This window comes from Ceratina calcarata, unplaced genomic scaffold, assembly GCF_001652005.2.
Source record: "Ceratina calcarata isolate Rehan_Ccalc_2016 unplaced genomic scaffold, ASM165200v1 scaffold98.2, whole genome shotgun sequence".
NCBI classification, from domain to species: domain Eukaryota; kingdom Metazoa; phylum Arthropoda; class Insecta; order Hymenoptera; family Apidae; genus Ceratina; species Ceratina calcarata.
The window spans coordinates 399,599-427,490 of NW_017181217.1; the positions used below are offsets into that span (position 1 = coordinate 399,599).

The following is a 27,892-nucleotide window of genomic DNA, read 5'->3' on the forward strand; positions in this document are numbered from 1 at the left end:
TTTCGAAAACTTTCTCGAATAAAGTCCGTTAAATGAATTCCGTTGATACGAAACGAGTGTCCTCATCCTCTGGCAGATGGCGCAGCGATAGGGTCGGTCATGTGACCGCGTATCCCCTCTCACTAGTCCGCTAGTCCGCCATTTTCATTTGATTATCGTGCACATGCGTCGTTTGCTCTTTCCGTGTCTTGATATACCGGCAAATAATTTCATAAATTTTAAGCAATCACAAGTTTGTCTTGCCTGTTTTCACATTCGTGCCTGATGGTATCTTTATATACAAGAAAGTAAGTATGTTGTTAGAGTTGTAGTGTGTTGTAGTTGTAGAGTACTACGATGTGCTCATCAATGGATGGATACGTGCGAGAAATAAATAAAAAGATCATGTTTGTGTTTAGTTGACGATTACGCGATTTCCTTTCGTTTCTTTACTCGGTTTTACATGAATATGTCATCGTCCGACGAAGAGAGTGATCAGCTGATGGATCTGGAAGCGATCCGCGATCAAATGTTGACTCAGAAGAGTGAACGTATGCAAGTCAGTGCCTGGGAAGATGACGACGATGGAGTGGAAGCCGATCGCAATGCAAAAGGTGAGCAAATGATTTTGAACATTTTAATGCATTTGCACAAAGATGAGATAAAAAAAATGTTTGCATAGAGGAATGGTTCACGTCATTGACACATTTATTTTTGCAGAGCCTGATGAGAAGAAGATTCTCAGTGCTGCAGAAGATGGGAATTTAGAAAAATTGAAGAAACTGTTAATGAAGAATCCGTCTCTGGTAGAGTGTACAGACAAAGATGGTTATACTCCTCTGCACAGAGCATGTTATGGAAATCATGTGCAGATAGTGGAGGTAAGCATATTGTGTTCAGCATTATATATTTTATACTTCTGTACAACCTCCTTATCTGTTTTGTTTATAGTTTTTGCTTCAGGCAGGAGCCAATATAGACTCTAAAACTATGGATGAATGGCAACCTTTGCATTCTGCGTGCTGCTGGAACAATGTCGAATGTGCAGCTATTTTAATTCGACACGGGGCAGATGTGAATGCTAGGAGTAAAGGAGATCAGACACCTTTACATCTAGCGTCTGCCAGCTCACACAATTCTCCTTGCTTGCAACTTTTCTTGCTACATCCAGACACCAATCACACGTTGGTAAATTCAAGCGGGGACACGGCAGAACAAATCGCAAGGAGAACTGGAAAGTATTACCCACTGTTCGAAATCACCGAGGACTGCTTGAACGTCATTTAAGGTAAGTCATTCTTCGGGTTTACTATATTTATCGGACGAGTTTATGATACACACATTAGAACGTTCGAAACATATAAAGGTTGATAAAGATCGTATCGTCAATATTCTATTTATATAAATACATGTGTAACGGTAGTTTACTCCAGCTGAGTATAAAAATATGCGCACGTATGTTACGAGAGACGTGTTAATGCAGTTATTATTTTAATGAAATAATTATTATTGTAATGAAGATTCCTTATCGATCCCTAGTCCTAATAATTAAGAAAGTTACTAATTTAAGAGTATTAAGAGCATGATTATATAAAATTATTGCGATTGAGACGATAGTGTCATATTCGTATAAAATATTCGTTTTTTTTTTTACTTTTTATAACATGCGTATCCAGAAAACACGTTTAACAATGTTCAAAGTAACACGGTGTCGAAAATTCCTATTTACATTAGAGCGACGTCAAGTTAACGAATTTCGGTGTGCCGTTGCTCAAACGTTTCGACCCCTCCCATATGAGAACCGTAAAGTCCTCGGATACGGCATAGAAATGATGTTGATCCATCGCCCACGCCATCGCAATTACTGCCCCACACTCTTTAACGCTGTTAACTATTTCTCGAACTAATCTCAAGTCCCAGCTACTCCACAGTCTTATTACCCCATTGTCTAATCCGGTCGCGATCACATTCACGGAAGCCCCTTCTGGCGCATTGCTGTAGCACAGGGCCGTTATTCGCCTCCTCGATAAAACTGATCCGACCGGTCTCGCATTTATAGTAAATACTTTTAACTGTGAATGACTGGAAGACGCGTCTTCATTCGGCTTAGAAGTATCATAGGTAACCGCTATGTCCCCTAGAGTCTCGCTGATCGATAATAAACGAACAGGATGATTCTCATCGCAGATTATCGATCTCACGTACGTTAAACTGCAAGGAAATTTCTCGATGTTACACGACCGCTCGTAGCTTCTTATTCGCAAGAATGCTTACCTATTCAAATCCCAGATAACGATAACGCCATCGGTATCGCCGGTAACGGCTATACTGAACGTTCGCGAGAGAGATATCGTCGTTACTCTACTCCTGTGAGCCAACAGCACAGATGCTGGTGTTGAACCGAACTCTATCTTGCTTGCCACGACCGTATACGTGTGCACTGTTATTCTACCAGATAAGTGGCCTATCCACAGCTGCCCGCAATCTGGTGCTGAGCCCAAGATAGTGATCTAAAGAGAAAATAGAATATATTCCACGATTCTTTAGACAAAAAAGGAAAATAGTAATTCATTGCTCACTGGATCGAGACCCGACGACTTAATTAACGGTCTAGGTGGCTGTTCCTTTTTGCATTTCAATCTCGCGATCCCATCCGTGCCGCTCCATGATACCAAAGCGGCTCCCAAAACAGACGCCGTGCTCAACATACTCGCACCTGAATGCATAATTTAGTAATCAACTGGACCTCGTAAAATATTCGCTGGCGATTTATACCTTTCTCTTTCGTGTATCCGAGTAATAAAGTAGTATAACTAGGTAATCCGAAAACGTCTCCGGTCATTAAAGGAACTAAGGACGCTAGCGGCGCTCTGTGCTTATGCTTCCAACACAGAACCGGTTCGTTCCCCGGTGCACCGACGTAGTTTCCCCATTTTATACCGTCTACACCTTCGATAACTTGAGGCAGCAAACTATGTTGGACTGTGCTCCCGATATTTTGCATCGGGTGCGCGACTCTGAACAGTTGAGCCGGCGTTTGTCCGTAAGTTCGTACCATAGTTTCCCAAGCTTGACGTTCCAAGGGATCGGCTATCTGGTCAACGTTGAAGCCGTAATAAGTCGCCGGATGGAAAACGTTTATAGCTTCCACTGCCGGTCTGCCCGTTTGTCTGAATCCGAAGACCAGATCGATCCAATAGGGTAGAACCTCCCTGACGAGATCTGCCTCTAACGCTGCCCTGTGAGCTAGAATGAAGAGTCGCGCATCGCCCCCGCACCATTTCGGCAGCTCTACGTCCCCTACTCGATTGCCGTTCTGCCGAACTCCGAAATTGAACCCTTCGGAATTCAGTAAGAACTCGGGTAGATAGAAAAACTCAGGGATCAATTCTTTCACGTCTGTCGTCGAGTCGCAGCTTGTTAATCGCCATGTAGTGGCCAGAGCGTGAAACGTTCGATCGGGAATGTCGAAATTATCGTCTTGATAACAGAGGAACATGCTGGTGAACGGTGGCAATCGTACCAAGAAATGGAGCACTGTGCCGGAATTACTATAATGCGATCCGTAATGGAACGGTTCTTGATTTAACGCGATCAGGTTCAGTCCTTCCGACAGAGCTTGCTTCAGATAATTGTAATTGTTTATATAATGTTGCTCGTTCTTCTTGTCCTGCACAGCCATGGGACGTTTGAAATTCCGATAGATCTTCGAATCGTTCAAATCGATCTTTTCACTCGTATAATTTGCCAGCACGAACGGGAACACGGGGTATTGCATTAAATCGTTGTACGAACGTCCAGCTAGTTTGTTTAAACACGTGATGTATTCCCAATTTGTTAACGCTCCGCTCCGCCACAGTGAGATAGCTTCGCTTAAATCGTCCCCAGGCACTCGTCTCGGTAAATTGCAAGCGGACAACTCCGTCACGAACTCGTCTCTCTCCTTCGAAGAATTGAATGCCAATAAATAAGTCCTTCCAGTGATTAGAAATATTTCGATGGCCCTCTCTTGCAACTGATATCTCCTCCTGTGTATCTCTCGAATATCGTCGAGTCGCCACGCCGTTCCACCGACCATGGCCAAGTCCAAGCCACCCAAAGCTATGTCCGTTTGCAGCTGTGCATCGGGTTTGTCAGGAACGAAGTACAGGCAAGTCTCACCGATGAGAACCTCACCCGCCAGCTCAGCTCTGGGTGTGACTACCTTGGCTTGAGACATTTTGCGTATCCTCTCGCTAGTATGCAATCGTTCGATCAAAGCCGTAGCGTTTGCATCTTGTCGATCAGTCTTGAATAAATAAGATAAAGGAGCATCGACTTTCACTGCCTCCAGTTTGTCTTGATGCTCGGCCATGAAGAATCTCTTGTCGATGTTCAAGTGGCACCGCTGCAGACGTATCCTGACTCTGGCGGGGCCTTCGGTCGGGTCCAGTTCCCAGCTTCTCGGATAACTGTCCGGGAAATGCCAGGGTGCCCTTTCGTGCGTCAGGCGCTTCGCCAAGTCTCTCCATTTTGCGATCGCTTGAGCTTCCATCGCTCTCGAGTATTTCAGTCTTTCCATTAATACTTTACGTTCTCGATTTTGTTCTTCTACGACCGTACGCGTTATAGTCATCGCGCTCTCCGTCAATTGTTTGGCAAGCACGTCGAATCTGCTGGCGATCCTTTGAATCGCCGGGAGATTATTATCGATCCATATGTCCCGATCCCTCATCAGTTCTCGCCTCAACAGTACCAATTCCTCGTTCCATACTCCAGGACTAGCTTGTTCTATCCCCTTCGCTAGATCCCAGATGCTCAGGGCCTCTTTCAATTCCGCGCATATCCTCGCGTCGGCGCAAGGCATCTCATCTCGCCTCTGCAGTAGATCCCAAAAGAACACGGTGAACTTCTGTTCGATCTGCGGATGAACTTCCAACAGGGAGGACAGGATTTCACGAGCTTTCGGCTCTTCCATCAACGATCTGACCGCAAATATCCTCGTGTTGTTGCTCTGGTGCGGGCCGAGTAACCACACCATTATCTTCGCCGCATATTTCCTTAAAGCGTGTCTGGTCGACCATCCGCTGCTCCAGTGATTCCTCTTTTCCAGTGGATTGCAAAGACCGTGCAGAAGAATCGAGAACAATCTCCTAGTCAATTGTAATTCGTTGCCCGAGGGTGATTCATCGGCCGCTGTTATAAATTCCACGGCGCGCGTCAGTATAACGCGGAAGCGATCGAGCAACTCTCCTTTCCCTGGCTCGCGTAACGTTCCCACGGAAGGCGTGTGCAAACTCGCGTAACTCGACGACGGCGATCCGTGATCACTCTGATCGCTCGACGTCGTGAAGATCGAAGTTATGTGAGAGGCAGAGGCCAAATACGATGCCGTGCTACGTAGTCGGAAACCTGACTGATTTGACACTTTCGCCGTGAGTACATCGAGTTCTCCGTCGAAAAGTGCCACTTGCGCGTCTCTCACGACCGTTATACAAGTCCTGTTCTTGACGCAGTGAGATCTCTCTCTCAATTCCACGTGATTCAATGTCACATGCACATCTAGAATCACTTGCATTTGATGACTTCCCGGAGATTCCAATAGTTTCGCGACAATCGCTACGAGAAGCACGTGAATGTCTCGGAAAAGGGACGTGGAGCCGCCCTTATGGGCACCACCCACGAGCGCTTGCGCCAATGACTCTACCAAACCTTGTTCTAAAAGCATTCTTAGAGCACTGGGATTCTGAAACAAAGTCTCGTTAGTTAATTCGATGGAAATCTGGGTCGTGATAGTTACCTTTGCAACTATGTCGGTAATGAACGATACAATTGGCCTGACCACGTTGGGTTCGGTGACCGCCGTTTTCGCGATCATAGCCATCAGCGGAGGCATCGCGGCTAGAGTCGGTCCCCGTAAAGCTAAATTTTCTAGAGCAATCACCAGTTGTTCGCTACCGGGATACAATGCTATTTGATTCCCCAAGTGCATGAAATATTTCTGTTTTATAAACTTGTTCACTTCTTCGTCGCTGGCGCGTTGTAGATACGTCTGAACGACTTTAATTAATGCCGTTCGGACTCTGGTATCGGGATTATTGGCTAATACGAGCAGAAGCTCAGCTCGCAAGACGTGTTTGAGTACCGAACCAACTTGGCTGTCGGGCAGAACTCTAACCGCGTCTCGAATCAGTAACAATAAACCCTCGCAAACTAAACCCTGGCAGGCTCTTCGTTCGTCCGTCCATGTAGATTGCCTTTCGTTTGACAAAGGGTTCGATCCATCACTAGCCGCGATTCCCGAATCTTCTCCAGCACTGGTATCTTGCGGAGGTCCGTTCCGACGTTCTTTTCTCTTAGGAATCCTATTCTTTTGAATCTGCGCGTTCGTTAGACTCTTATTCATTTTACTATTTTCAAACATTCCAATGAACTCGTCCGAGGAACTGGAAGTTACCGTGGGGCTGACCCTTACAACCCTCTTCTCTCCGATAGGAGGTAACAGGAGATATATATTGTGTCTCGAGTGTGTGATGTAAGTCTCGGATGCTTGATGAACCAGAACCAAGTAATCGGTAATGGCGACTAGGTGAGCGAATTCCGGGGGTGCTCCCATGAGCGCACGTATCAATTCGACTACCGCAGTTCCCGTTGCCGAATCGAGCACGGCGCCCAATTCTTCGTACATGAAATGCTCCTGTATCAGGACATCAAATATATTACACTTATTACAAATAGGCTCGTGGGATTTACCTTGCATAATGTTAAAACCATATCGACGATTCCGACTCTGTTCAATTGAGACGCGTTGAACTCGCGTTGCGAGTGCTGATCCCTTAACAATAACAGCAACGCTTGCAACAGTAGATTCAACGTTTCATGTTTCGCCCACGTTCTCCATGCGGTCAGCGCGCCTTTGATCAATTCGGGATCCGTGATAACAGCCTCGCAATTTTGCGAGATTGAATGATTGCCGGTGCTGATATCTTTCAATAGGATCGAACTGTCGCAAGCCGCGTCTAACATTGCTTTCAGAATGTGTTTGCCCGCGTGGCACCGTGGCGATTCCAAAATCCGTAACAGTAAAGACGTTCCACCCTCTGAACGATACTGATTCAATAGCTCGGAATCGTTTCGTATCAAATGCAGAACAATCGAGAGAGCTACAGCTTGTTCTTCTTCAGTCGAGTTCAGTTCGACTACCTGTATGCGATAAATTCGTTTAACAGGAACTACATACATTTAACGTTTGTAATTAAAATTGCCATGCTCACTCGTGCGAATAGGTATAAAAATATAGGTACACCGCCGACTAAGGTGGCGGCGGGTACCAGGCCCCTGTATTGTTGACATTCCAACCGAGCGGAGAGTATCGGAGCCACAGACAAGGGCGGTTGCTGCGAGACTCTATTTTCCGGTGCAGAGACAACCCTGAACCCTGGTTGACCCGGGAACAGATTTCTCACCACTGTTAAAGAAGCAATTATACGATATCCGTACGTTCATTTATAAGAAAAATTAAACAGAGGAATCTGTATCGATGACAATCGTTACCAGCAGGATTCGCGATAGCTTGTGGATACAAGTGAACAATGTTAGGATTTTGAGCCTCGTAATTAAGGAGCAGATTATCTTGCAGTTCGCCTAGATGCGAATTCGTAGCATCCATTACTGAATCCCAATCGATTTTCGCCTCGGACACTTTCGTTTCCACGGCGTGTCTCAAGTACGTTCCGCCGTACGACTTCCTCCGGCTCGTATCAAATTTTCCTCCTTCTACATTAATTGTTACGTGAACATCGGCAGGTGTTCTATGAATAGCAAATCGTGATACTTACCGAATCGAATTTCTCGAACGCCGTCCAGTGCTCCAGACGCGATCAGCGGCGCGAAATCCGGCTTCTCCGTGTTTAAAATACATTCCGCTAGATTAGTGTAATTAGGTCCGAGACTCGCCAGATACAATGCCTTCTCTTTCGTGAATACCGGACACCTGTTCATTAATAAACTCGATAGACGTAATCCTCCAATGATCGATTAACGTCTTGTAATATAAATGACACACCTGAACACAGTTAAATTGCCGAGGTACCAGGCACCGCTTGCACTGGATCCCACTTGTCCCAGTAACACGCACGTGGTCCCAGGCTTTCTCACTAACAAGCCATCGAACGGTAATTGCGCGTTGATTTCCCTCCAACCGTCTACCCAGAGCACAACCTCGACCACGGCACTGCGCTTGTTTAAAACGGTATCTTTGAAATTCAATGCTAAATGATGCCACCGACCGGAAGGAAGCATACCAGTCACGGACGTCTCCGAGATAGTTCGATTCGTTTTATCGTCCGGCCTAGTCAATCTTAAAATCAATTTATCTGAAAAATAAACAATTGTCCATATATTCAAGAACTGTTCAAGAACTAACAAGAAAGAATGAAAATATTTAATTACCTGATCGAAGATCCAGCCACGTTTCAAGCACCAACGACTCAAATCCAATAGACATTAAATGAATAATTGACGCTGGCGTAGGCGGAGATGTCGAACCAGCTACGACTGACGTACCCAAGAAAAGATCAGACACCGATTGGTCTTTCCACGATAATTTGTAGAGCATGCGTTAGATAAAAAACGATCAACTTATTTCTACACACTGACACAATTGCACGATAAGCATGAAGACGTTACGAGGAGACGTTGAAACGACCATGCATGCATGTTAGCTTATTGCCAAGTATTATTACACCAACCTTCGCGACTCCAGTTATCGGATAGAATTCCCCAGTCCGATAAGCTTTCATTGTCCGAATCAAGTAACGGCGACGTGCTCATCATTGTTCCTTTGCCACTGACAGGCAAGCCTCTCTCGACTCTCAACCACATGGAAACGGAGCATCCGTGAAGCCAGACCGGCCAAGCCAGCTCTGGTCCAATCGGTAGACACGTCGCGTGAACGGACCATGGACTGCATATCCCCGATGCAAGATGCCGTTTCCGGAAATTATTCACAAGACTCTTAGCCTTCTCCGAGTTCTTATGCTCCTCCGACTGGATCGACGCTCTCACGTCTGAAGGGACGGGAAAGGAGACGATGAAGTTCGGCTGGGAGCGTGCTGCCAGGACCAGGTGAAACAATGGCTCCAACAATGGTAAAAGTGGAGGAGCGTTCACTTTGAATAAGGACAAGTATGTGACCAATTCGGACGGAGAAATAGACTGCGTTGCCAACAAGGTAAACACCTCCAGCACAGCGTGTTGCAAGTCTGGAATATTTTATTACACAATATCGTAAAAACTGAGAATAAAATAGAAATATGAATAGACGACTTGAACCTTGATACCTTGATATTGAACATCTCTGTTGGTAAATATATCACTGAAACCGTTCAACATCTTCGTGATTACGCCGGAGCCAGCGAGGGCGGCGCAACTCGAAGCACTTTCCCTACACGTGACAGCGACTCTCCTCAGACCTGCTGTAATAATAGCTCCCTTCTCCGTATCTAAACCTCTGTAGAAAAGAATGATGAACATTCGTAGACGCACACTTAATAATGTATTCAAGTACTCACTGTTCACTAAAATGAATTAACAAGTCAACCGCTAGCGAACACAATGCTGGATGCGCGTTCGCATGGCCTCTGGGCTCGACCACCGGCCCCAAGGAATTACTCCTTTTCACCGCGTTATTGTTAGGACTTCGCACTTCCACGTCAGCCTCGTAGCCATCATCAGCTGTCACGTATTCACCTGTGCTACTGTCGTCAGCCGCGCAATCTGGCATCGCGTCCAGTGCCATAGTTGGTAACTATAACGAAGAGCATGAAGGTCGACTCCCGACACCAAATGGTGAAACTTACCCTAGGTCGAGTGTACTGCGGTATAGTTTCCTCCTGAGCCGGTTTTATCATAGATACTTTCAATAGAACTTCCACGATGATTGCCAATCCGCGGCCCAGTCTGATCCCCGCGTCCATCAATGCTCTCCCCAATTCCATGATTATATCGCAGTCACCTGTACCGCGTACGCTCTTATATACATGAACCAAGTAAAGTGTGAATAGTATTCGTAGAAAATTCTAAGGGATCGCTGACTCAAAGGTGTTTACCGCCGTCGATCACTCTTTGAACTGTTTTCACGGCGAATAAATTCGTTTAGCTTATTGGGATTTTAATCCGCAGCTGCGCGCGGAAGTGTATGGGGAAAAAGTTACTCGTATGATTCACGTTCGTTATATAAAAGTACTTACACAACGGGGATGTCAAACAGCAAGTGAGCAGAGCCTCGAAGAGCCTGTGCGCTGATTTATTGGTATCTAAAGGAGGACGAGCGTGTGAATATAAATCCACATATTTATACGCGGCACTATTTTTAAATAACGTCTAATGCTTACCTGTAACTCGATCCGTGGCGATGCGTATGGCTAACGTTTTAAACAACTGCACAGATTTCCGCGATATGGGGTGGGCGCATAGTTCAGCTCGAAATTTCGGGCTGCAGAGCGCGACTCCGGCCGCGGCTCTCCACGCAGCACTAGCTTGATATAAATCCATTTTTTTATTCGCATCCACGTCGGTTTCAGATATGCTGATCTCGGAATCGTCGGGTACTTCTGGTAAACGAAAAGTCGTATCGACAGATTTCTCCGACTCGCTCTGCTCTTCCCGAGCATCGCTCGTTCCTTCGACAAGATCGATATGCAATCCGGAATCTTGTTCCTCATTCGTGGAAGTGTTCGCGAAGATAGTTAACAACTCAGTGGTTTCTTTCTCGAGGGAATTGAATAATGAGTTCAGTGCAGGTTTCTCGGTATCGTCAGATCCTGTGAAGCTCGTCTTCCAGATCTCGATGATAACAGTTACCTCCAACAGTGCGTAAACATTCCTGGTGAAAGTCGTGTCTAACAGTAAGGTCAGCACTTCTTCCAGCCCGCTGATCTCGGTGAATGCTTCGCATATCTGAGTGTTCACTATCAAGCAGGACATGGCTGAGAGGCATGACTGGATGAGAAACTTCACAGTCGTGTTACCCGTGTCAGTCGCGTAATACGTCTTAGCTTTTAAGAAGGTCGGATAGAACACCTTCAGTAGTAACTCCCGTCTGACGTGGAACTTGGAACAGGGTCCTATTTTCAAAAGATGTGCCATTATAACGTAGCATAGTTTCGGGTCGTCCGGCGTCAACAAGTCCGCGTACATTTCAAGGAACTCCCAAGAATACGTCGCAGATCTGTCGCACGTGTTGCATACTTCAGATTCCGAGTAAACACCGAGTTCTTTGAAGAAAGCACGTTCCAAGAGAGCTACGATAGGAACATAAGTCGCGGGGTCGTGTCTTTTTAATAGAGTTGCGACACTGGCCATGAGCATCTTCGGTGGAAAACAGCAGCAGGTGCCCGCTGCTGTGGAGACCTTGATCAATCTGACTTGCAATTCACTGGTGAAGAACTTTTCCTTGAGAAGATTGGTGAGCGTCATGAACAAGGACGAAATGCAGCATGTCTGTTTCGCGACGATGCCGACGATCGGCTGAGCGTAAGGCATCCCGAGCACGTCCGAATGATGATGGCTCTGAACGTTATTGACGCAGGACTTGTGTTTCGTCCGGTTGCAAGTGGCCGCGTGTGAAATATCACGGCGAACGGATTTCAAGCAGCTGGTCAGCGCTCCTATCATATCGATGACCTTCCTAGCACGGATTATCGACTTGGCTGAATCGACGCTCGGCAGATCGACGATCGCAAAAATCGTTCTCTCGACGAGCTTCCCGTCCTGGCTCTCCGTGAACAGTTGAAACAGTTCCAAGAAGTCGGACAATTTGTCCATCATGGCGCCTTGCTGCAAGAGACAGTAAAGGAAAGTCACTATCCCGTAGATAGTAGCGAAGATGAATTCCTGAAGAAGAGAGCCCTCCTCCGGCGAGAATACGTTCACCGGTTTGCCGCAAGCGTCTTCCAGCAATCTGAGAGTCATCGGTAATAAACCGTTGTGAATGACAGCGGTGGTCGGCTCGTTCGCCCTCAATACGCGTTCGAGGGCCGTGAGCATCAGCCTCGCTGCCGCGGCTTTCAGCGTGGCGCGTTCCGTCCCGCTCATGTTGGCTCCATCGATACCGAATTGCAAGGACCATAGCGTGTCCAAGGCGAATTTTAAGACCTGCACGGCTGGCGTTTGCTCAGCCGGAGTATCGTAATCCCTGAGACCTTGGAGCAGTTGAATGATCAAGAGACTCATCTCGAAGTTGCTGATTCTCGCGTCCAACGCGTCCTTGATTCTCTCGTCTATGTAATCCCTCGAGGTCTTCTTCACAGGCCTCGAGGGAAGTTCGTACAACGCGGCCTGCCATTTCTGCTCCTCGTCTCCGCTTCTAACGACGGAAGTGAAATACTCGAAATCCATAGGGTTCAGGTGGATCTTCAGAGTCAACGATCGCGCCTGATCTATTCCGTCTGTCAGCAGTTCGGACTCGCTGCTCGCGCTCTCCGGCGTGTTGCGCCGCGCTTCGAGCATCCCAAACGGTTTCTGTTTATGATAGACCGGCGGCAGTTTGCCACCGATAGTGTGTCTACGATTCGCTCTCTTTCTCGCCGATGCATTTCCCTCGTGAAGAACGCCGCTTCGACCAGATTTGCTCGGCCTTCGCTTCACGTGTGGCACGATGTCTACCGTGTCGACGGTGTCGTCGTTGGAGTAGAATTTCACATAGGGATTGCGCGCGCTGGCAATCGGAGGAGTATTGCTCGTTTGGACGACGTCGACTTTGTTCTTAGTCTCCTCTTGAAGGGCCTCTGGGTACAAGGCGATGAGCAGAGCCACTAGTTCTCGCCCACAAGATAGACCACGGACGCCGAGCAGATGGAGAACGGCCAGGCAGCGCCAGCCTCGATCTTGAGTCAGGTACTTTCTCAGTCCGACGAGTTCATCCCCGTTGACCCTCCTCGCGCAGAGATCGTGAACGTCCGAGAGCAATTCGCAAGCTATAAGGGTAGACACACCTCCACCTCCGACGGAACTGGAACGGATATTTCCATACTACGTCTTTTATATTTCTATCTTATCCATTGGATTAAGTCTTATCGCTCCGTTACTATCGGACTTCAGATACGACCATTGTCCGAGGCAACATCGACTGCGATTTGCAATATTATTTTCAGTGAAATACGCGATGTTTTCTGATCAAAACGAGATTAGGATTTTCAGTGTAAACGATCTCGCGCACTGGACAGTGTTATGGAATTGTAGTGTGTAGATGGAATTACTCTGTTTCTCAGTTTTATTGAGATTTCGACATAGAACCTGATCGAAATTAAGGTAACGAGCACACGAACTTGAGAAAGTGATTGAAATCTGGTAGGATAAAAGCACACATTAGCCATACATATACAGACAGAAAAAGTTACGTTAGCATCGAAACCACAAGCATGGGATCATGTTCTGCGGTCAATTGCCCCGTAGAAATGTGCACGCTATTATTTTTTCAAATAGTTTATCGAGTAAACATTATTGAAACCCGGGGGAGTAATGTTACAATGATTCATCTTCGATAGGGGAGTCAGCATTTTCACTAGTATCGGGTGAACGTAACTTGACTGTTATCGCGCTACGTGTCGTAGAAATCGGATCTCGTGATCTTACCAAAACGATAGGGCATCTTTTACGTCTCGGCCTTCTTTTATTTGAACGAGCAGTTCTGCGAGGAACACGTCCAACCAGGATGATTTCTAAACAGAAAAAAACAGGAGTCTCTTTGAATCATGCGAAATTTTTGCTACCGATAGCGATAGCCGGGGTACTAATTAGGGTAAGCCTAAATAAGTATGTATAAATAATTTGAACCTGTGTCTCTCGATATTGAACAAGAAAACAACTCGTTACGAAACGTGACGAGGAAACCGTAGATACGATTTGAAAAAATGAACAGAGATATTGTTTTCCGTAATTGTCGAAATGCACGTATCTATAAATTAATCACTTCGGTAGAAACGAACTAAACTAAAAGTGCAAGATTTCAAACGAAGTTACGTCACCGTCAGCCGATGCTTCTCGAATTCTATTACGATCCTATTTCAATCCTTTCGGAGTATGAGCTATCATTGTATTTGCTCGACACGTAAATACCATGATTCACAACGGAAAACAGACCATTAGTTCGTACAGAGCTTTAAGTCAATTTTGACAGATTATCCTCCATCCTCGCGATGAGATAAAACTCGGAGAGATAACCGACGTGCATAGTTTAACAGTCGAATGACATGGTGGAAAAGTCTGTTACATCGTTCTCATCGGTCATTTTCGTAAACAAGTATACGTGCACGTGAAATCGATAGTGTTTACGTTACACGAGACGGAGGATCATGCATTATTTCGATGCTTACCGCTAAGTATCGACAAGTATGTTACGCGTGACTTGTAAGTCATCCTTATGTTAGATGGGATTGCTAGGTGGTATTTAACCGTGACAGGACGATGATTACGAAATCACGCTTAGCAAGTTGTCGTTAATATAAATAGATTTGAATAAAACATCATTCATTGACGCATTACGCTTGGGTAACGTTAATTAAATCCGCGAGAGAAAGGATAAACGCGAAGGTGAGAACTGGTATCGCAAGAAATCAGTTTGCTATTTGACTTATTACAGAGTTCTACCGAGGAGCGACGATTGAAGCATATACGAAGAGGAAAATGATGGTTGGTGAGAGGAATACCGGTCGGGAGTACCTCGTAGCTCTGCGGCTCGGCGTGAATGAAGCGGTCCCACAAAATCTGGAGCTTGTTGGTCGAGACCGAAGACATTCCTGGACGATCCTCGTACTCCTTCTCGTCGTCCTCCTCTCTGTCTTCGGTCCTCAAGTGGGTATCCTCCTCATGGCTCATAAGCTCGTCGCTGAACCACGGGTAGACGGTGTTCTCACTGATCCTCCGAGGATCGCCGGTAACCCGATTACCTGAAAGTTCGATATTCACGTTCCTTGATTCCGCTCAACCGAAGCACCGCGCGCGTGTTCGATCTCGGATCGCCGCGGTCGCGACTGGTTGTCCTCTGCGCCGCTTCTCGCGACGACCACCTAGCGTTTATAGCACGTAGACATAGTGCATCGCCTGACCGGCTCCGGCGGCTCCTCGCATTCATTCTCGCGACGATACGTGTGTGCGTTTAACGTCGATCAACTACACAGCTTACATAACATCCCCACGAGTCCACGGCAGACCAGTTCCCAGCCTTCCGCGTGAAGCCTGAAAGCTTCTCGTTCCAACACGAACCACGGTCCGAGGGAGAGCAGTAACCCCGGATTCATAGCCTCGTCTAGGCCGCGACCACCGCCATCGCTGTTACTGACACCACTGGAACAGTGGAACGTGGTGACACGATTTGTCGCTTACTTATTACACTGAACCAACGAATAGTCTGTGTACCGTTTATCAGCCGATTTACTCTCGTTACACACGACGTTACTTCTTCTTATCTTCACTGCGGCCGTACACGACGATTCGTTCCTCTACCTCCAACTTCTACCGATTAAATGCTCGCGCGGACGTTTCTCTTCTCGTTTTCTCTCTCTCTTCAATCGCGACTGAGATTCTCCCAGTTTGATTGATCGTTCCACGGGAAACAAGACTACTGTCAATGCCCCCGATGGTTATTCTAAGAAAGTAACCGGCAAAACGTTAGACCACCGCTGGTCTTACCACCGGGGATCGCAACCTATCGTTCCGGTCAGCTGGCAACGATCTCCTATTTTTTTTTTTACTACGAACAGTGGATAAGCTCTTTGCAATTAGATGAACCACGCGTATCACTGAGTAAATCCGAAACGGTCTCTTCCCAAGCTTTCTTCACTCAGGTTTTTCTAGAACACGTTCATCGTCGAGCCGGTAGGAAATCAGCATCGGAAAATACGATAGAACTATTCCCAGACTAGTTCACCGATTGATCTGAATGACTCTTCGTGGCGAGATCTATATGAACCGTTCGCCACGGTACGACAAAGAAGGGGTAGACCAGAGACGAGCCTCCCGTGAGTCAAAGGGGTCTCCAATTGGCTTCTTTCCTCTGATGAAATCTTATGATTCTTGCACCGCCTTTACCCTCCTCCGTGTTATGAGATTAGAAAGGGGTTCACGCATGGTGCAGAAGCTAAAACACGCCTGGCTTTCGAACGTCATTAAAAATATCATTGATCAGTCACCTAAACCCAGGCGACGAGAACATGAAACAGCAGGTACTACTTACTCTTGGGTATAATACGAATTTGCATCGTTATCGTGTGAATGAAAATTTTTACAATTTTTCATTCAATTAGAACCATTGATTCAAAAAGAATCATCGATTTGTATCCCGTCTCCTCCCACGTTGTCGTAACTCCGCGAGAGTCTGACAAACAATGATAACTGCGAACACGTGCAATTGAAAACAGTTTTCAGTAGGCAGCAGCCACGCAGCCGTAATTGTCGATCAATCTTTAACTCATACAGGCGACTCATTATTGTTCTGCGTGATTATCTTAACGGAGTTTTCACCCCGCTGTTCTTTAATTAGCCTTGTACTCGACAGTGCGATAGCAGTTTTCATCCGCAGCTTGTGGCGCGTGAAAAACCGATTGATGTTTGTCCTGCGTGTGTCAGTGAGAGAACGAGTACAATCAGACAGTACGCGATAAGAATTGCGTAATAAAAGTGTTGTTCGCGTTGTTCTCAAATAAAACGAACGCGAACTTGACCAGGTAGCTCGGGAACGGAAAAATCAAATTCGATGGATCGATCAATCACGATAATGCAAAATGACGTTCTTAGTTCGTTGCCGCGTCGCGCCGTCCGCGTTACGTCGTTCCGTTGGTGCTTCGCTAACATTAATTAAAGTCACGTTATCTCGACCTTCAATTTTATATCTATCTCGATTAAAGAGCTACCGTGAAGATCATTTCTCTTACGCGGTGATTCAAGTGGTTCTGGGAATAATTCGATGAGAGGACCGGTCATACGTAAGTAGCCTAATCTTTGGCTTTCTATATTTTGTAGAAGTACATACATACATTTCACGACCCTGGCTATTTTTTTTCCTCTGACCGATTCGTGTCAAACAGCAAGCAGCAAACCGAGATAAGAGTTGACCCGCGGTGTTCTCCGTACAATATTGTAGATCTCGAGTACACGAGTTTTTTCCTAACCGTTTTTTCTCCCCACTGAAGTTTACTGTATTTTCAACTTGCGTCATGTTCCCGCCATGCGTGTACGCGATTCCGTGCGCGACGAAACCACGGTGGACATCGCACAAGGAAATTACGTGCACTCAGGGGAACAAGATTCTTTCAAGAGAATTATACACAGCTGTTTCAATTTCTCACGGAGTATTCGTTACCTGCGGCCAGGCCGAGTGGACGGAATTCCGTGAGAGAGTCTTTTGACGATTAGTCGCAGTTCTGGGATAACAACATCATCGACACCATTGTTCTTTCGGTACTGTACGCACCACCGTTACCGTTAGGAGTGTTAGGTACTGAGTACTTGAAACATTATCCTGCCCGCGATTTTCGAGCCGCTTGGGAAACACCGTCAGTAGAACATCATTTCGGAATAAAAACTGATTGCACAACAATTTTTTCATCGACCTCGTGCTTCAGTAAATGTATCTCTCGTTCGCCCGGATAGAGAACGTTTATCCCAGGAAAGTAATTTAAGTATCGATTGGGTGTCAGAAGAACCGTTTGCTCGTACAGATGCATTTTATATTTTTCTAACTAATAGTTTATAAACGTTCACTGTACGTTAGAACAAAACGTGCTGCCACCTGCGTATGCGCGTGACATTTCCAACGATCTTACCAGATGGATAGGAATCATTCGTTAGTCGTCGAGAAGTACTCTTAAAACGTTCCTAACCTGCGGATGCTCCGGTGTACTTCCATCGAGCCTCCATGCGAGGATAATTATACATATATGTATGTATATACGTGTAAATATATATACACACATACCGGTTTCGAGTAGAATTTTTAACAACGAGACATGACCATGTGGGAGAGACTGCGAAATCCTTGCGGCTGGAGGGCTGGTGCCAAGCAGATTTCGGTCGATGCAATGATACCGATATTTGCGGTCCCGACGTTAGCAGTAATAGCTGCACAAACGGTACTGTGCACCGTGATAATATTTGTTGCCACACCGATACTGGTGTACTATCTGTACCACAATTTTCTAAGATTTCTACTCCGCACCAAGTTCTTTCTGATGTGGACGATCACGAGCGTAGTCATGTTGATGCTGATCTTTGAGATGAGTGTGGTACCGCTATTAGAAATCTTGCCAGAGGAAAACCTAGTGTTTATAGTATGTGTAGTGAGCGGCATATGGTGTGGCTACATGGCCAGATTAAAGGCAGACACTCCTACTCAAGAGAGCACCTCTGGTCAAGGATTAGAGCTTGGAGAAGGGAGCGGGGAGCTCTGCATCACATGTAGAAGAAGAGCACCTCCCAGAGCTTATCACTGTCGAATGTGTCAGACATGTATCCTTAACAGGGAATATCACTGCAAATGGTACAGCTCTCCCTTTATAAAAAACGTACCCTTAGAATCGATTTCAAGTACATGTTTCACGTTCTAGGCTGGACTGTTGTATAGGTTCTAGCAATTTGAGATGGTACTTGAGATGTTTGTTCTTCTCGGCTGTAGCTTTCATTTACGGTTCGAATTTGACCATGACTAGCGTATGCCATCCGTTCATATTGATCGGTACTGTCCTTATGCCAGATGATTGCAGCGATGTCTATCAAGAGCTCGAGTATGTATCGCTTAGAAGCTACTTTATATATTAAAACACTTTTTGTTATTAAGTCTGAAGACTAAACTGGAAAGATACCGAGGATTTACAATGCAAACTTCAATAATCGCACGATGCCGATAATTGTCGAGACTCGTGTTAGCATCATAAATATTGTAATATCTCTCGGCAATATAAAAGTTGGATAGATAACATGTTTGCTTTGGATACTCGATGCAAGTGTAATAATGTACATATTGTTCCAGCATTGCCCTTTGCTTCGTCTCGGCGCTCTACAGCTTGCTCGTTGGGCTAGTAGTAGTTTGTTATTTGATGTATCACCTTTGGTTGATTTACCTTGGTACGACATCGAATGAGCGACGACTCCTCAAAGCTGCAAGTCCGTACGACCATGGGATGTTGAAAAACGTCTCTCGATTATTCTGTTGCAAAACTTAGGTATTTAATTGTAGACTAGATTATTCAATTTTCTTTGTGCAGAAGGTACTCTGTACCGTGGGAAGGATGAAAGATCAGGCACTATGGTACGTGAAAGCAGAAGCTTTCGTGTCATATAGTTTCCTCTATTGATACTCGGGTTCTTGCCCCTTTTTCACGATAATGGCGTATCTAATAATAATTTTAAGCTGTCGCTCGTAATATTGACCTTAATCAGGACATATTATGCAATGATCTCAGTTAAAGATTCTTAATTAATATTTATTTCATTACTGTGCACATTTCTATATTTATTGTAACTGTGATAAACTGGCCATTGTACTACTAATGCAATAAATTATGATACATCTGTAAGGACTGAACGTGGATTGTGTGATGGATGTTCTTTTACATGAAATCATACAAAATTAATGGCAGTCCCCGTGTGTCGTGTGTCGTTAGGTACCGCTGTAACAGAGTATGTGCCTCTTCACATTTCACTCTCATTGACCGATTTCACTCGTCGCACGCAACTCCTCTCTGTTTCGGGTCAAAGTCAGGAATCACCTTTTGCACTAATCGTCGTAATTCGTCTTTTCTTTTCTCGGTTTCTTTAATCTCCTCAGTGATCAGTAGATACCTCTTCCACGTACCGAAATACTTTGACTTTAATTTGTTCTCATGAAAGTTGTTCGCCAACTCTACTTTCTTTCCATACTCTGCTTCGAGTTCTATCGTTCGCACGTGCCACGACTTAAAATACTTGTCTAGGAGTTTCATATCGTGAAAATCTGTTGCAACTTGATATTTCGCGTTAATTTCCTTCGCGAACTGCTTCCACTTCTCAAAAACGCTTGCCATCACGTTTTTCGAGTATATCAACTCGGTGATTTCAATTTTCATTTTATACTGTCTTTCAGCTTCGCTTCGCCACGCTGTGAATGCTGTCCTTAGCAAATTTTCTCTGTAATGATCATCAGCTTTTTTCATATTATTTCGTTTCTCTTCGACGAGCGTTATGAGAGGTTTTAATACGTGGCGTTTTAAAAGATACTTCCTATAAAACTCATCAGCCATGTTATTTAATCGTTGATACTTTTCTATTTCACGCTGCCTGTTTTCTTCTTGTTCCTTTCGTAATCTTCTCGCTTCAGCTATAGCCTGTTAAAAGAAATAAATGGAATGTTCATGATCATTTAAAAAAGATACCCATAGTGAGTATAATCGTATGAAAAATTATATTCTCGAAGAGATAAGAAAGATTTGCAAGGTGAAATTAATGCTTATGACATTTAACATGACATTAATATACTTCGACCCCTTCTACTATCTGACCTCTTGTTGTAATCTTCTCTTTTTCTGTTCCTCCTCTATTCTAACAGCTTCTTCTTTTCTCCTCTGCTCCTCGAGTTTCTGTCTCCGCGATTCCTCGGCTAATTTTATTCTTTTACGCCTGGCTTCTGCCCGAGCTTCCATCCTCAACAGAAATTTCGGTGGGTCCGGCGGTCTCCGCGGTACGGTTAAACACGCGTCTCTTTCAGAAAGATACGCACTCTATTAAATTAAACTTCTCGATAGAAATTGTCAATTGTCTAGAAATCTGCATTTTACCTGTAACCGTTCTGTTGCATCAATTGAACCAAAGTCCTCCTCGTTTTCTGTCCACAATGAGTGAGAGTCTCTTTAGCTATGTCCACCGTGTCCCTGTTCGCTTGTGATATTTCGCTCTGCATTTGTCTCAATCTTAATTCCTCGATTATCCTGTTTTGCTCGGCCAGTTTAGCCTTCTGTTTTTCTATTATCTGTTTCTGAGCGTTTAATCGGCTCTGCGCCGGCGACTCGACAATAACATGCTTAACACGACTGACTTTCCTCTTTTCACTCTCCTTGCTGCTCTCCTTTACCGCTTTAACATCCTTGATTTTTGGTTTCTGATTTTTCATCAGTTCTCTCTGATGTTCTGTGATCGCATTTATAAACATTTCGATCCTCCTCTCTTCGGAGACTTCTTGTTTCTCTTTCCTTTTCTGTTCAGCACTTTTTGCCTCTCTCGTACGAGTTCTCCAAATATCGAAATACTTCCTCGTTAACTGCGACACCGTCCTCTGCTGTATCTTTATCTTTATATCGCGAAGACGTTGCTCCTCAACGGCATTTTGCTTGAGAGCATCAAAGAATTTCCTTAAAATACATAAACGTTGTGCTTCCGTCTCAAAGTTAGGCTTATCCTTAATAGTTATTTTTATGCTTCCTATACACGGAGCCTCGCATTTAGCTTCCTTCAGAATGTTCTTGTCCTCCCCTTTCAACGAACTGACATCCGTCTCTGACAATTTTTCCCGGATGCAATCAACGATCCTTTCACGACGAGCGCTGATCTGCTCACTCGTCTGCGAAGAAATCTATGTATCCCTCTGTTACAGCAAACACCACGGGTAGTTCATACCGACCTTGCTCCTCAGCTTTCTAGTCGTCCCCCAAAAATCTTCGTCGTCCGACGGTGCAAAGTTTCTCTTCTTACACGCGTACGACTCCGAGAACTTCGGTCGCGATTTCGTTAGCTCCAACTCAAATCTTTTTAATTCCCTCTCGAGAAACCGTTGCTGCTTCTTCATGTACATTTGCCTCGTCTCTTCCTGCGTCATTAATCTACGAATTTACATATTGAAACTAAAGTCTTTATTCGTTTACGTTTGCAACTCCGTGTGCCGTACTTTTTAGCTTCAGCCAAAACGGAGCTCCTCGAGGGCGAAGCGGGCAAATTCTCTCGCAGTACCCGATGCCTCGCATCCATTATTAAATTCGGATCGAGAAACGTTTTTTCTTCATCCTTTAACATGCGAAGTTTCTCCGACGGACGAAAGATATCTACCTCCATCATTTGGTCCATCAAATTGGTCACCTCATCAACGTGTACCATGATGGATTGGGTTTTAATGAGTCCCAATGATACTTCGACGTTCAGGAGCAAAGCGTTGTTGACGCGTCGCTGTTTCGTTGTTAAGGAAATATACACGCGACCCTCGTTCGTAAACTGAGGGGTGGAAATAGAGTGTATCGTGACGAAACACTATCGAATTCCTCTCTATTGTCGAGACAAACAATTTCCTTCCGAACAATACACGTCGGGCGTTTCGGGATAGTTTAACTTCATTAATTGCGGTCTTTCGAGAAATTACGTTTCTTTGAGAATAAATCGAGTCCTTGCTTTTCATTCTTGGCGAGGATAAACTCGTTAGAATCATTGTATCTCAAATACATCGAAGAGTCGCACATTTTTGATCCCGCCCTTGAATTCGAACGTTTCCCGCTGTTCCAGTGGTGCTCAGCTGGCATTATGAAGCTGATAACGTCGATTGTTGACGAGCCAGTGAGTTGCAGCAGGTGCATCACAAGGCAAAAAGTGCATCGACTTCGGAAAGTAGTATATTAATAATGGTAAGCCTTTCATTTCTGTCAGATCAAGAGATCAGTTCATCCTTACCCCGATGTGATTGTTTGCCACCTTCGTCCAACGATCCCGACACATTCTCCGAGTGTGATCATAGCACGGTTAAAGGATAACGAACGTTCTTAATACTGTCCAGAAACAAGCGAGTGTAGCGTAGTATGAAAACGTATTTTCAGCAGGTCGCAGACGTTGTAATATCCCTGGTACACAACGAGAAATAAAATGGATCCAAGGGGCCCTCCTGAGGGGGCCCCTGCTAGCTCGTTCGAGACAGCCCACATTGACAAAATAACTGACGCTTCCGTGAATTGGCCCGCAGATCAATCGCTCCCGTCGTCAATGTGCGAACAGTCGAAAAAAATGAATAACAACAAGCTATTATTTTTAACTGTAAGTAAATTAATGAGGCCACTCATCGGTGGATGAGAGAACGGTGCTGAAATCAGTTTGTTTTGTGTCAGGTGGAATACGTGGAGGATCAGTCACGGGAATACTCTCGTTTATTCCCGACGTACGAACAAGTTTCGTTCTCTCCCAGAGCATCGTCTCCTCTCTCCGACTTCGAACACCGCGTCAGTCCTCTTGACCCCAATATGAGTTCAGCAGCTAGATACTCACCGACCCCAGTACAGCTTCCTCCATCTCCTTTCCACAATTCTGTCGTTGTGTTGCAAAGTCCTTCATCTCCTTTAATATCTTCATCAGAGTCAAACGAAAGAGCAAGTGTTAATTACGTTTCGCAATTGACTCATCCTATCGATGCACAGAGCGTGCAGCAAACAGATAACGCGGCTGAGTTTGTTGCCAATGAGAACGAGGAGGAGCAGCTGGTGTCCAGTGTCGGTACCGAATTAATTTTGATGCAAGGTAAATTTCGTTCTTCTTTCTCCGTCAGGGCAGACAGATGATGCAAGATATATTTGTAGAGTCTAATTCTGGGCTAGAATCTGCAACAGCTCCATTGATGTTGACTGGAATGCCAAGTACAGATTTTACGTTGAGCAGAGACTTTCTCGTCATGCAAGACGATCAAATAAACGTTATCAATTCGTTTAAAGCACAAAATCTTGACGTGGACGATTCTACTCAGCTTTCATCGGCTGCAGAGAATTCGAATAAAGAGAACGACACGGTGTCTAATGGAAAAGAAATTAATGAAACGTTGACGCCGGCTGAAGAGAAGAAAGATTGCGAGAAACAAAATGTTAGACGCTCGAAACGTCGTATAAACGACAAAAAGAATTTATGTATGTATAATTTTATTGGAGATCTTGTTTAATCGACGGTGGACTGAGTCTTATATTCTTTCTCTAGGCTGCGACGAATGCACAGACGATGCGTGCACCGGTGACAATTGCACTTCGCATAACATTTGTACAATAGCTGACCAGCCAGTACCATCACGCGCTATAGCGACACTGCCAGGGTCTTACCTTTCCATAAATAAATTAGCCACTTCCGAAATCGTATCGGGTGGATCGGATTATGGGGTGTTTGCCAAACGTTACATACAAAAACGAACTCGATTCGGTCCCATAGAAGGGATCCTGTGCCCATACGATGGTACATCATTTAAGAACGAGTTGCCGTTGCTCTTTGAAACTGAGAATAAAGAATTCTTCAAAGTCGACGTCTCGAACGAAAGTAGGTAATCATTTTTCGACTAGTCTAATGAATCGAGGAAAATATCTAAATGTTATTTCGCGAGTTAGATGCCTCGAACTGGATGCGTTTCGTTAGACCCGCGTTAACTTACAAGGATCAGAATCTGGTGATATGCCAACAGCGTGACGGAATAGTATTTTTGACCACGAGAAGTATTTTGCCCAAGGAAGAGTTAAGGGCTGGTCCCAGTACCGATTACGCGATCCGTCGAAATTTGGTACCGCTCATGAGCGCAGAGGAAGCGAAGGATAATAAAGGTAGAATCACGGCTTTCGTTACGAAACCGGTATTTGCATTTATACAATCATTTATTTATAGAGCACAAGAATCAGTTATCGACTTGGTCGCGATTGGACGATGATCATTCCCGACGTGTGAAAGTGTTTCGCGGTAGGAATTTAAAGGAGAAGGAGAACTCGCGGCAGAACAATACGAAAGAATGGAAATGTTCGGTTTGCAGTCTGATCTTCAGAAAGCCGCTTCTGCTCAATGTGCATAGCCTCGTTCACGGGACTGAGAAGATGAAAACCAAGATTCGGTTCACGGTTTGCCCGCAGTGCGGGCTGCAGTTTCCGAAGCAGAAGGAATTGATCAATCACGTTTCGCAGCACGGGAGATTAGCTTTGAAGAAAGCCAAAAGAGTGGCTACTTTGTCTACATATAAGTGTTCAATGTGCTACAAACGTTTCGCGACGAAAGTGCGACTGCAACAGCACTACCTGGTGCATGGTGCTGAAGACCAAAAACCACTGCCATGCAATATATGCTTTAAGAGATTCATGAACAACTCAGCCCTGTCTTGTCACTTAAAAACGCACAGAGGTAAATTCATTCTGATCCATGCTGACAAACCTCTGTCGTTGTTGTTTACGCTTACATTCTTTTCGTACAGAGAATAAACAAGTGTTTGAGTGCCCGATGTGCCGGGAACTGTTCAGTCAAAGCATGACGTTAAAAGATCACATCGAGACTCATAAGAAAGAAGACGGCACGTTCAGCTGCCCCTACTGCCAAAGAATATTTAACAAATACTCAGTTATTCGTAAGCACATTAGAGCTCATCATTGCGAGAGGAAACATAAATGCCAAATATGTGCAAAGCGGTTTGCAACGGTAGACAAATTACAGATGCATCTATTAAAACATTCCGATCACAGGTACGCTGAACGTTTGTACTCTGTATAAAACTGCGTTACACGCGTATCATAAAATATGCCTGATTCTTACGTAGAGAGTTCCATTGCGCGAACTGCGGGAAACAGTTCAAAAGGAAGGACAAGCTGAAGGAGCATATGACTAAATTACATAATTCGCAAACGGCGACCGAAGAACAGATGTCACAAGTTACGCAAACTAAAAAATTCGTCCCGAAGGTATTTTTTCGTTTTGTCGTGCGAGCTCCTCGATGGATACTTGATATTAATTTTATATACCGTTAACAGGTGAATCCGAACGATTACAATCGTTTCGTTTATAAATGCCATCAATGTCTAGTAGGTTTCAAGCGCAGAGGAATGCTGGTGAATCATTTAGCAAAGCGCCATCCGGATGTGGCGCCAGAGTCTGTGCCAGAATTGAACTTACCGATCTTGCGCCAAACGAGAGACTACTACTGTCAATACTGCGAAAAAGTACGGTATCGCTCGCTTGTAAGATAAATGCTAGTACAATTGGCTCGATAATTCTCGACCTATCTTTTGTTAAAGGTCTACAAAAGTAGTAGTAAACGTAAAGCACATATCATGAAAAATCACCCGGGAGCTGCTTTACCGCCGAGCAATCGTCAGAAGGAATCGGATTATTCCGATTTACCGAACCCAACATTCAGCCAAACCGTCGGCAGCATCACGACCACTCCCCAAGGTTGCCAATGGTGTCACAAGCAGTACGCTAGTAAGGTGAGCCTTGAGAAATTCTTTGCGTCTTTAACGTGAATTTTGCGAATCGTTTATGTCCTACAGGCGAAGCTGTTGCAACATCAACGAAAGAAACACCCGAATCTGATGGAGCCAGCTGATCAAATACCGCGTTCGCGCAATCGACAGCCACAGAATCAGAATCAGCCTCCGATGTTGATCGACGATCATTTCGTATTGTCCGATTACATTCAAGCGTGCGACGTGAATACCGAATTCTTCAAGCCGCGAATAATCAAAATATCTAACGACGTCGATCTGATAAGTAATGGTTTAGAGATGGTCGGGCAACAATTTGTTCGTATGCGCGACATACGTTGAGACGATCGTTGGCAGCCTCAACGGGAGGTCTTGTCGTCTTGTCTATTCATGAGATATGAATCTCATCAGTTTGTGCGCAGTGAAGAAACACTGTGCTTTTTGCTGCCGTTGCCAAATAAAGGGCACCGATGCCCACGGGAGTAATTCTCCGGTGAAGAAATATTTGGAGCACGGCTTGGTCGGCGTCAGTGCGAAACACTGAACGCTGTTTTGTTGGTTCCACGGTCGTCGATGACATCGAGGCCGTGCGATTTGATCGTAACTTTGAACAAATTTGTTGGAACGGAGTACACGCTATTTTACGAATGCTTTGGCCCTCGATGGCGAAAACATGGATGAACGATTTCATTGTTAAACACACGACGACGAAACATAAACATGGAGACTTAAGACTTAAAACACAACGGGAAACATGTTAGTTATTGAGATCTTTGCTCAAAGGTATTACAAGTACAGAGCGCAAGGAAAAAAAAAAGGTAGAACAACTCCTCTTACTGTCGGTACACGTTGCTGACGTTAAATCTAGTAGTTTCTTTTGAAATCTCGACAAAGCTTCAATTCGATGTGATTCAATTATGGATGTGTAGGGTGATCGGATTTAAGCTTCAAGTTTAAAGTGAAATTTAAACGTACGGCTTGGATTTGGAAAGCAATGATGAATCTTAGATCAGTGTAATCTCGTCTGTAAGATGTGGTTTTTTTTTTTATAGACCCGATCGTAGTATCTATATGTTACACTTGACTTCGACGGTAAAGACAGTTGTCCGTAGATTACACAGGATGTTGTAGTCTGTTAAGAATCGATCGATCACTTTTACTCTGTCTATATCTTTCTCTCGTAATTTATAACTTTCCGTCATAATTGATCATGTCCGTTCTCGTCCAGAGAAACGTACTTTCGGTCTAGATTCATTCGTCGCACAAATCTTTGAAGACCTTTCACTAACCGAGTTTAGTGTCACGGTTCTCTGCATCCATCATACTCATCGAATTGAAATATCTGGTTGAAAAGTTGAAGGTATTAATAGTTACCTAGACGAGAAAACTTTTGTCTTTGTAATTTTGTGATGCATGTGAAATTGATCGTATTTAAACGATTCGCTCGCGAAACGAAGCCCTGTAAACGATTCAAATTCTGATTCTCTGAATGTAAAGTGATGTATCACAGATTGGCAAGAGTATTCGAAACTCGATTCACATGCATTATACCCATAATCTCCTTATGGAACAATAAGGCGAAGACAAAAGAGATTGCATGTTTGTTAATGTTGTTGAGTACATGGTGAAATGTATATTGTAACGTGACTTAAATAAAGTTACTCGATGACTGAACCATGTACGACTCACTATACAGTAAGATCGAGAGATTTACTGCAACTAGGAAA

General features: G+C 44.7%; 5 protein-coding genes across 16 annotated transcripts; 3 read left to right on the top strand and 2 right to left on the bottom strand.

Moving 5' to 3' along the window:
* Positions 1 to 147: 147 nt before the first annotated feature.
* On the top strand, positions 148 to 14,680 carry LOC108631948 (ankyrin repeat domain-containing protein 49). Of its 4 annotated transcripts, none has more exons than XM_026819269.1 (5): positions 148 to 287; positions 382 to 593; positions 700 to 860; positions 931 to 1,267; positions 14,600 to 14,680. In XM_026819269.1, the coding sequence occupies exons 1-4, from the start codon at positions 265 to 267 to the stop codon at positions 1,264 to 1,266; spliced, it is 732 nt and encodes a 243-aa protein (XP_026675070.1). In that variant the 5' UTR covers positions 148 to 264; the 3' UTR covers position 1,267; positions 14,600 to 14,680. The 4 variants fall into 4 exon arrangements, with proteins under 4 accessions (XP_026675070.1, XP_026675068.1, XP_017891683.1 ...); XM_026819267.1 differs by lacking the exon at positions 14,600 to 14,680 and adding an exon at positions 8,814 to 8,899; XM_018036194.2 differs by lacking the exon at positions 14,600 to 14,680 and adding an exon at positions 8,814 to 8,899 and having other exon boundaries at positions 399 to 593.
* On the bottom strand, positions 1,262 to 17,399 carry mv (lysosomal-trafficking regulator mauve). 8 transcript variants are annotated; one of them, XM_026819252.1, is made up of 20 exons: positions 16,193 to 16,356; positions 15,143 to 16,107; positions 14,680 to 14,906; positions 13,594 to 13,679; positions 10,353 to 12,970; positions 10,209 to 10,274; positions 9,819 to 9,973; positions 9,531 to 9,766; positions 9,300 to 9,469; positions 8,709 to 9,221; positions 8,410 to 8,550; positions 8,024 to 8,333; positions 7,797 to 7,951; positions 7,513 to 7,734; positions 7,233 to 7,426; positions 6,712 to 7,161; positions 2,755 to 6,655; positions 2,559 to 2,695; positions 2,254 to 2,489; positions 1,262 to 2,190 (listed from the first exon to the last, which is right to left on the bottom strand). In XM_026819252.1, exons 2-20 carry the CDS (start codon positions 15,255 to 15,257, stop codon positions 1,710 to 1,712), a joined length of 10,413 nt encoding a protein of 3,470 aa, XP_026675053.1. In that variant the 5' UTR covers positions 15,258 to 16,107; positions 16,193 to 16,356; the 3' UTR covers positions 1,262 to 1,709. The 8 variants fall into 8 exon arrangements, with proteins under 8 accessions (XP_026675053.1, XP_026675052.1, XP_026675051.1 ...); XM_026819251.1 differs by having other exon boundaries at positions 15,143 to 16,111; XM_026819250.1 differs by having other exon boundaries at positions 15,143 to 15,303; positions 15,376 to 16,356.
* On the top strand, positions 16,759 to 27,839 carry LOC108631940 (PR domain zinc finger protein 10). Of its 2 annotated transcripts, none has more exons than XM_018036182.2 (13): positions 16,759 to 16,940; positions 22,474 to 22,592; positions 22,782 to 22,995; positions 23,067 to 23,472; positions 23,532 to 23,852; positions 23,920 to 24,249; positions 24,318 to 24,527; positions 24,589 to 25,092; positions 25,163 to 25,427; positions 25,502 to 25,643; positions 25,713 to 25,901; positions 25,977 to 26,168; positions 26,232 to 27,839. In XM_018036182.2, the coding sequence occupies exons 3-13, from the start codon at positions 22,828 to 22,830 to the stop codon at positions 26,505 to 26,507; spliced, it is 3,003 nt and encodes a 1,000-aa protein (XP_017891671.1). In that variant the 5' UTR covers positions 16,759 to 16,940; positions 22,474 to 22,592; positions 22,782 to 22,827; the 3' UTR covers positions 26,508 to 27,839. The 2 variants fall into 2 exon arrangements, with proteins under 2 accessions (XP_017891671.1, XP_026675062.1); XM_026819261.1 differs by having other exon boundaries at positions 22,785 to 22,995.
* On the top strand, positions 16,939 to 19,537 carry GABPI (zinc finger DHHC-type palmitoyltransferase GABPI). The gene is made up of 3 exons (XM_018036193.2): positions 16,939 to 18,493; positions 18,561 to 18,737; positions 18,983 to 19,537. Exons 1-3 carry the CDS (start codon positions 17,964 to 17,966, stop codon positions 19,173 to 19,175), a joined length of 900 nt encoding a protein of 299 aa, XP_017891682.1. The 5' UTR covers positions 16,939 to 17,963; the 3' UTR covers positions 19,176 to 19,537.
* On the bottom strand, positions 19,416 to 22,277 carry LOC108631941 (trichohyalin). Its single transcript, XM_026819263.1, has 5 exons — positions 21,869 to 22,277; positions 21,605 to 21,803; positions 20,766 to 21,544; positions 20,490 to 20,688; positions 19,416 to 20,315 (listed from the first exon to the last, which is right to left on the bottom strand). Exons 1-5 carry the CDS (start codon positions 22,072 to 22,074, stop codon positions 19,671 to 19,673), a joined length of 2,028 nt encoding a protein of 675 aa, XP_026675064.1. The 5' UTR covers positions 22,075 to 22,277; the 3' UTR covers positions 19,416 to 19,670.
* Positions 27,840 to 27,892: the final 53 nt, after the last annotated feature.

Bases quoted from the DNA above. Each gene is read 5' to 3' on its own strand.
- LOC108631940 (XM_018036182.2), top strand. From the start codon at position 22,828: ATGGATCCAAGGGGCCCTCCTGAGGGGGCCCCTGCTAGCTCGTTCGAG. The intron at 23,853-23,919 runs GTATGTATAATT...TTCTTTCTCTAG, and splicing joins AAACGACAAAAAGAATTTAT to GCTGCGACGAATGCACAGAC. The intron at 25,902-25,976 runs GTACGGTATCGC...CTTTTGTTAAAG, and splicing joins ACTGTCAATACTGCGAAAAA to GTCTACAAAAGTAGTAGTAA.
- LOC108631948 (XM_026819269.1), top strand. From the start codon at position 265: ATGGTATCTTTATATACAAGAAA. The intron at 288-381 runs GTAAGTATGTTG...ATAAATAAAAAG, and splicing joins GTATCTTTATATACAAGAAA to ATCATGTTTGTGTTTAGTTG. The intron at 861-930 runs GTAAGCATATTG...TTTTGTTTATAG, and splicing joins ATCATGTGCAGATAGTGGAG to TTTTTGCTTCAGGCAGGAGC.
- GABPI (XM_018036193.2), top strand. From the start codon at position 17,964: ATGACCATGTGGGAGAGACTGCGAAATCCTTGCGGCTGGAGGGCTGGT. The intron at 18,494-18,560 runs GTACAGCTCTCC...TTCACGTTCTAG, and splicing joins AGGGAATATCACTGCAAATG to GCTGGACTGTTGTATAGGTT. The intron at 18,738-18,982 runs GTATGTATCGCT...ATATTGTTCCAG, and splicing joins GATGTCTATCAAGAGCTCGA to CATTGCCCTTTGCTTCGTCT.
- LOC108631941 (XM_026819263.1), bottom strand. From the start codon at position 22,074: ATGGTACACGTTGATGAGGTGACCAATTTGATGGACCAAATGATGGAG. The intron at 21,804-21,868 runs GTACGGCACACG...GTAAATTCGTAG, and splicing joins GTTTTGGCTGAAGCTAAAAA to ATTAATGACGCAGGAAGAGA. The intron at 20,689-20,765 runs GTAAAATGCAGA...TCTTTCTGAAAG, and splicing joins ATGCAACAGAACGGTTACAG to AGACGCGTGTTTAACCGTAC.
- mv (XM_026819252.1), bottom strand. From the start codon at position 15,257: ATGAATCCGGGGTTACTGCTCTCCCTCGGACCGTGGTTCGTGTTGGAA. The intron at 9,470-9,530 runs GTGAGTACTTGA...TCTTTTCTACAG, and splicing joins TTAATTCATTTTAGTGAACA to AGGTTTAGATACGGAGAAGG. The intron at 9,222-9,299 runs GTATCAAGGTTC...AAAATATTCCAG, and splicing joins CAGAGATGTTCAATATCAAG to ACTTGCAACACGCTGTGCTG.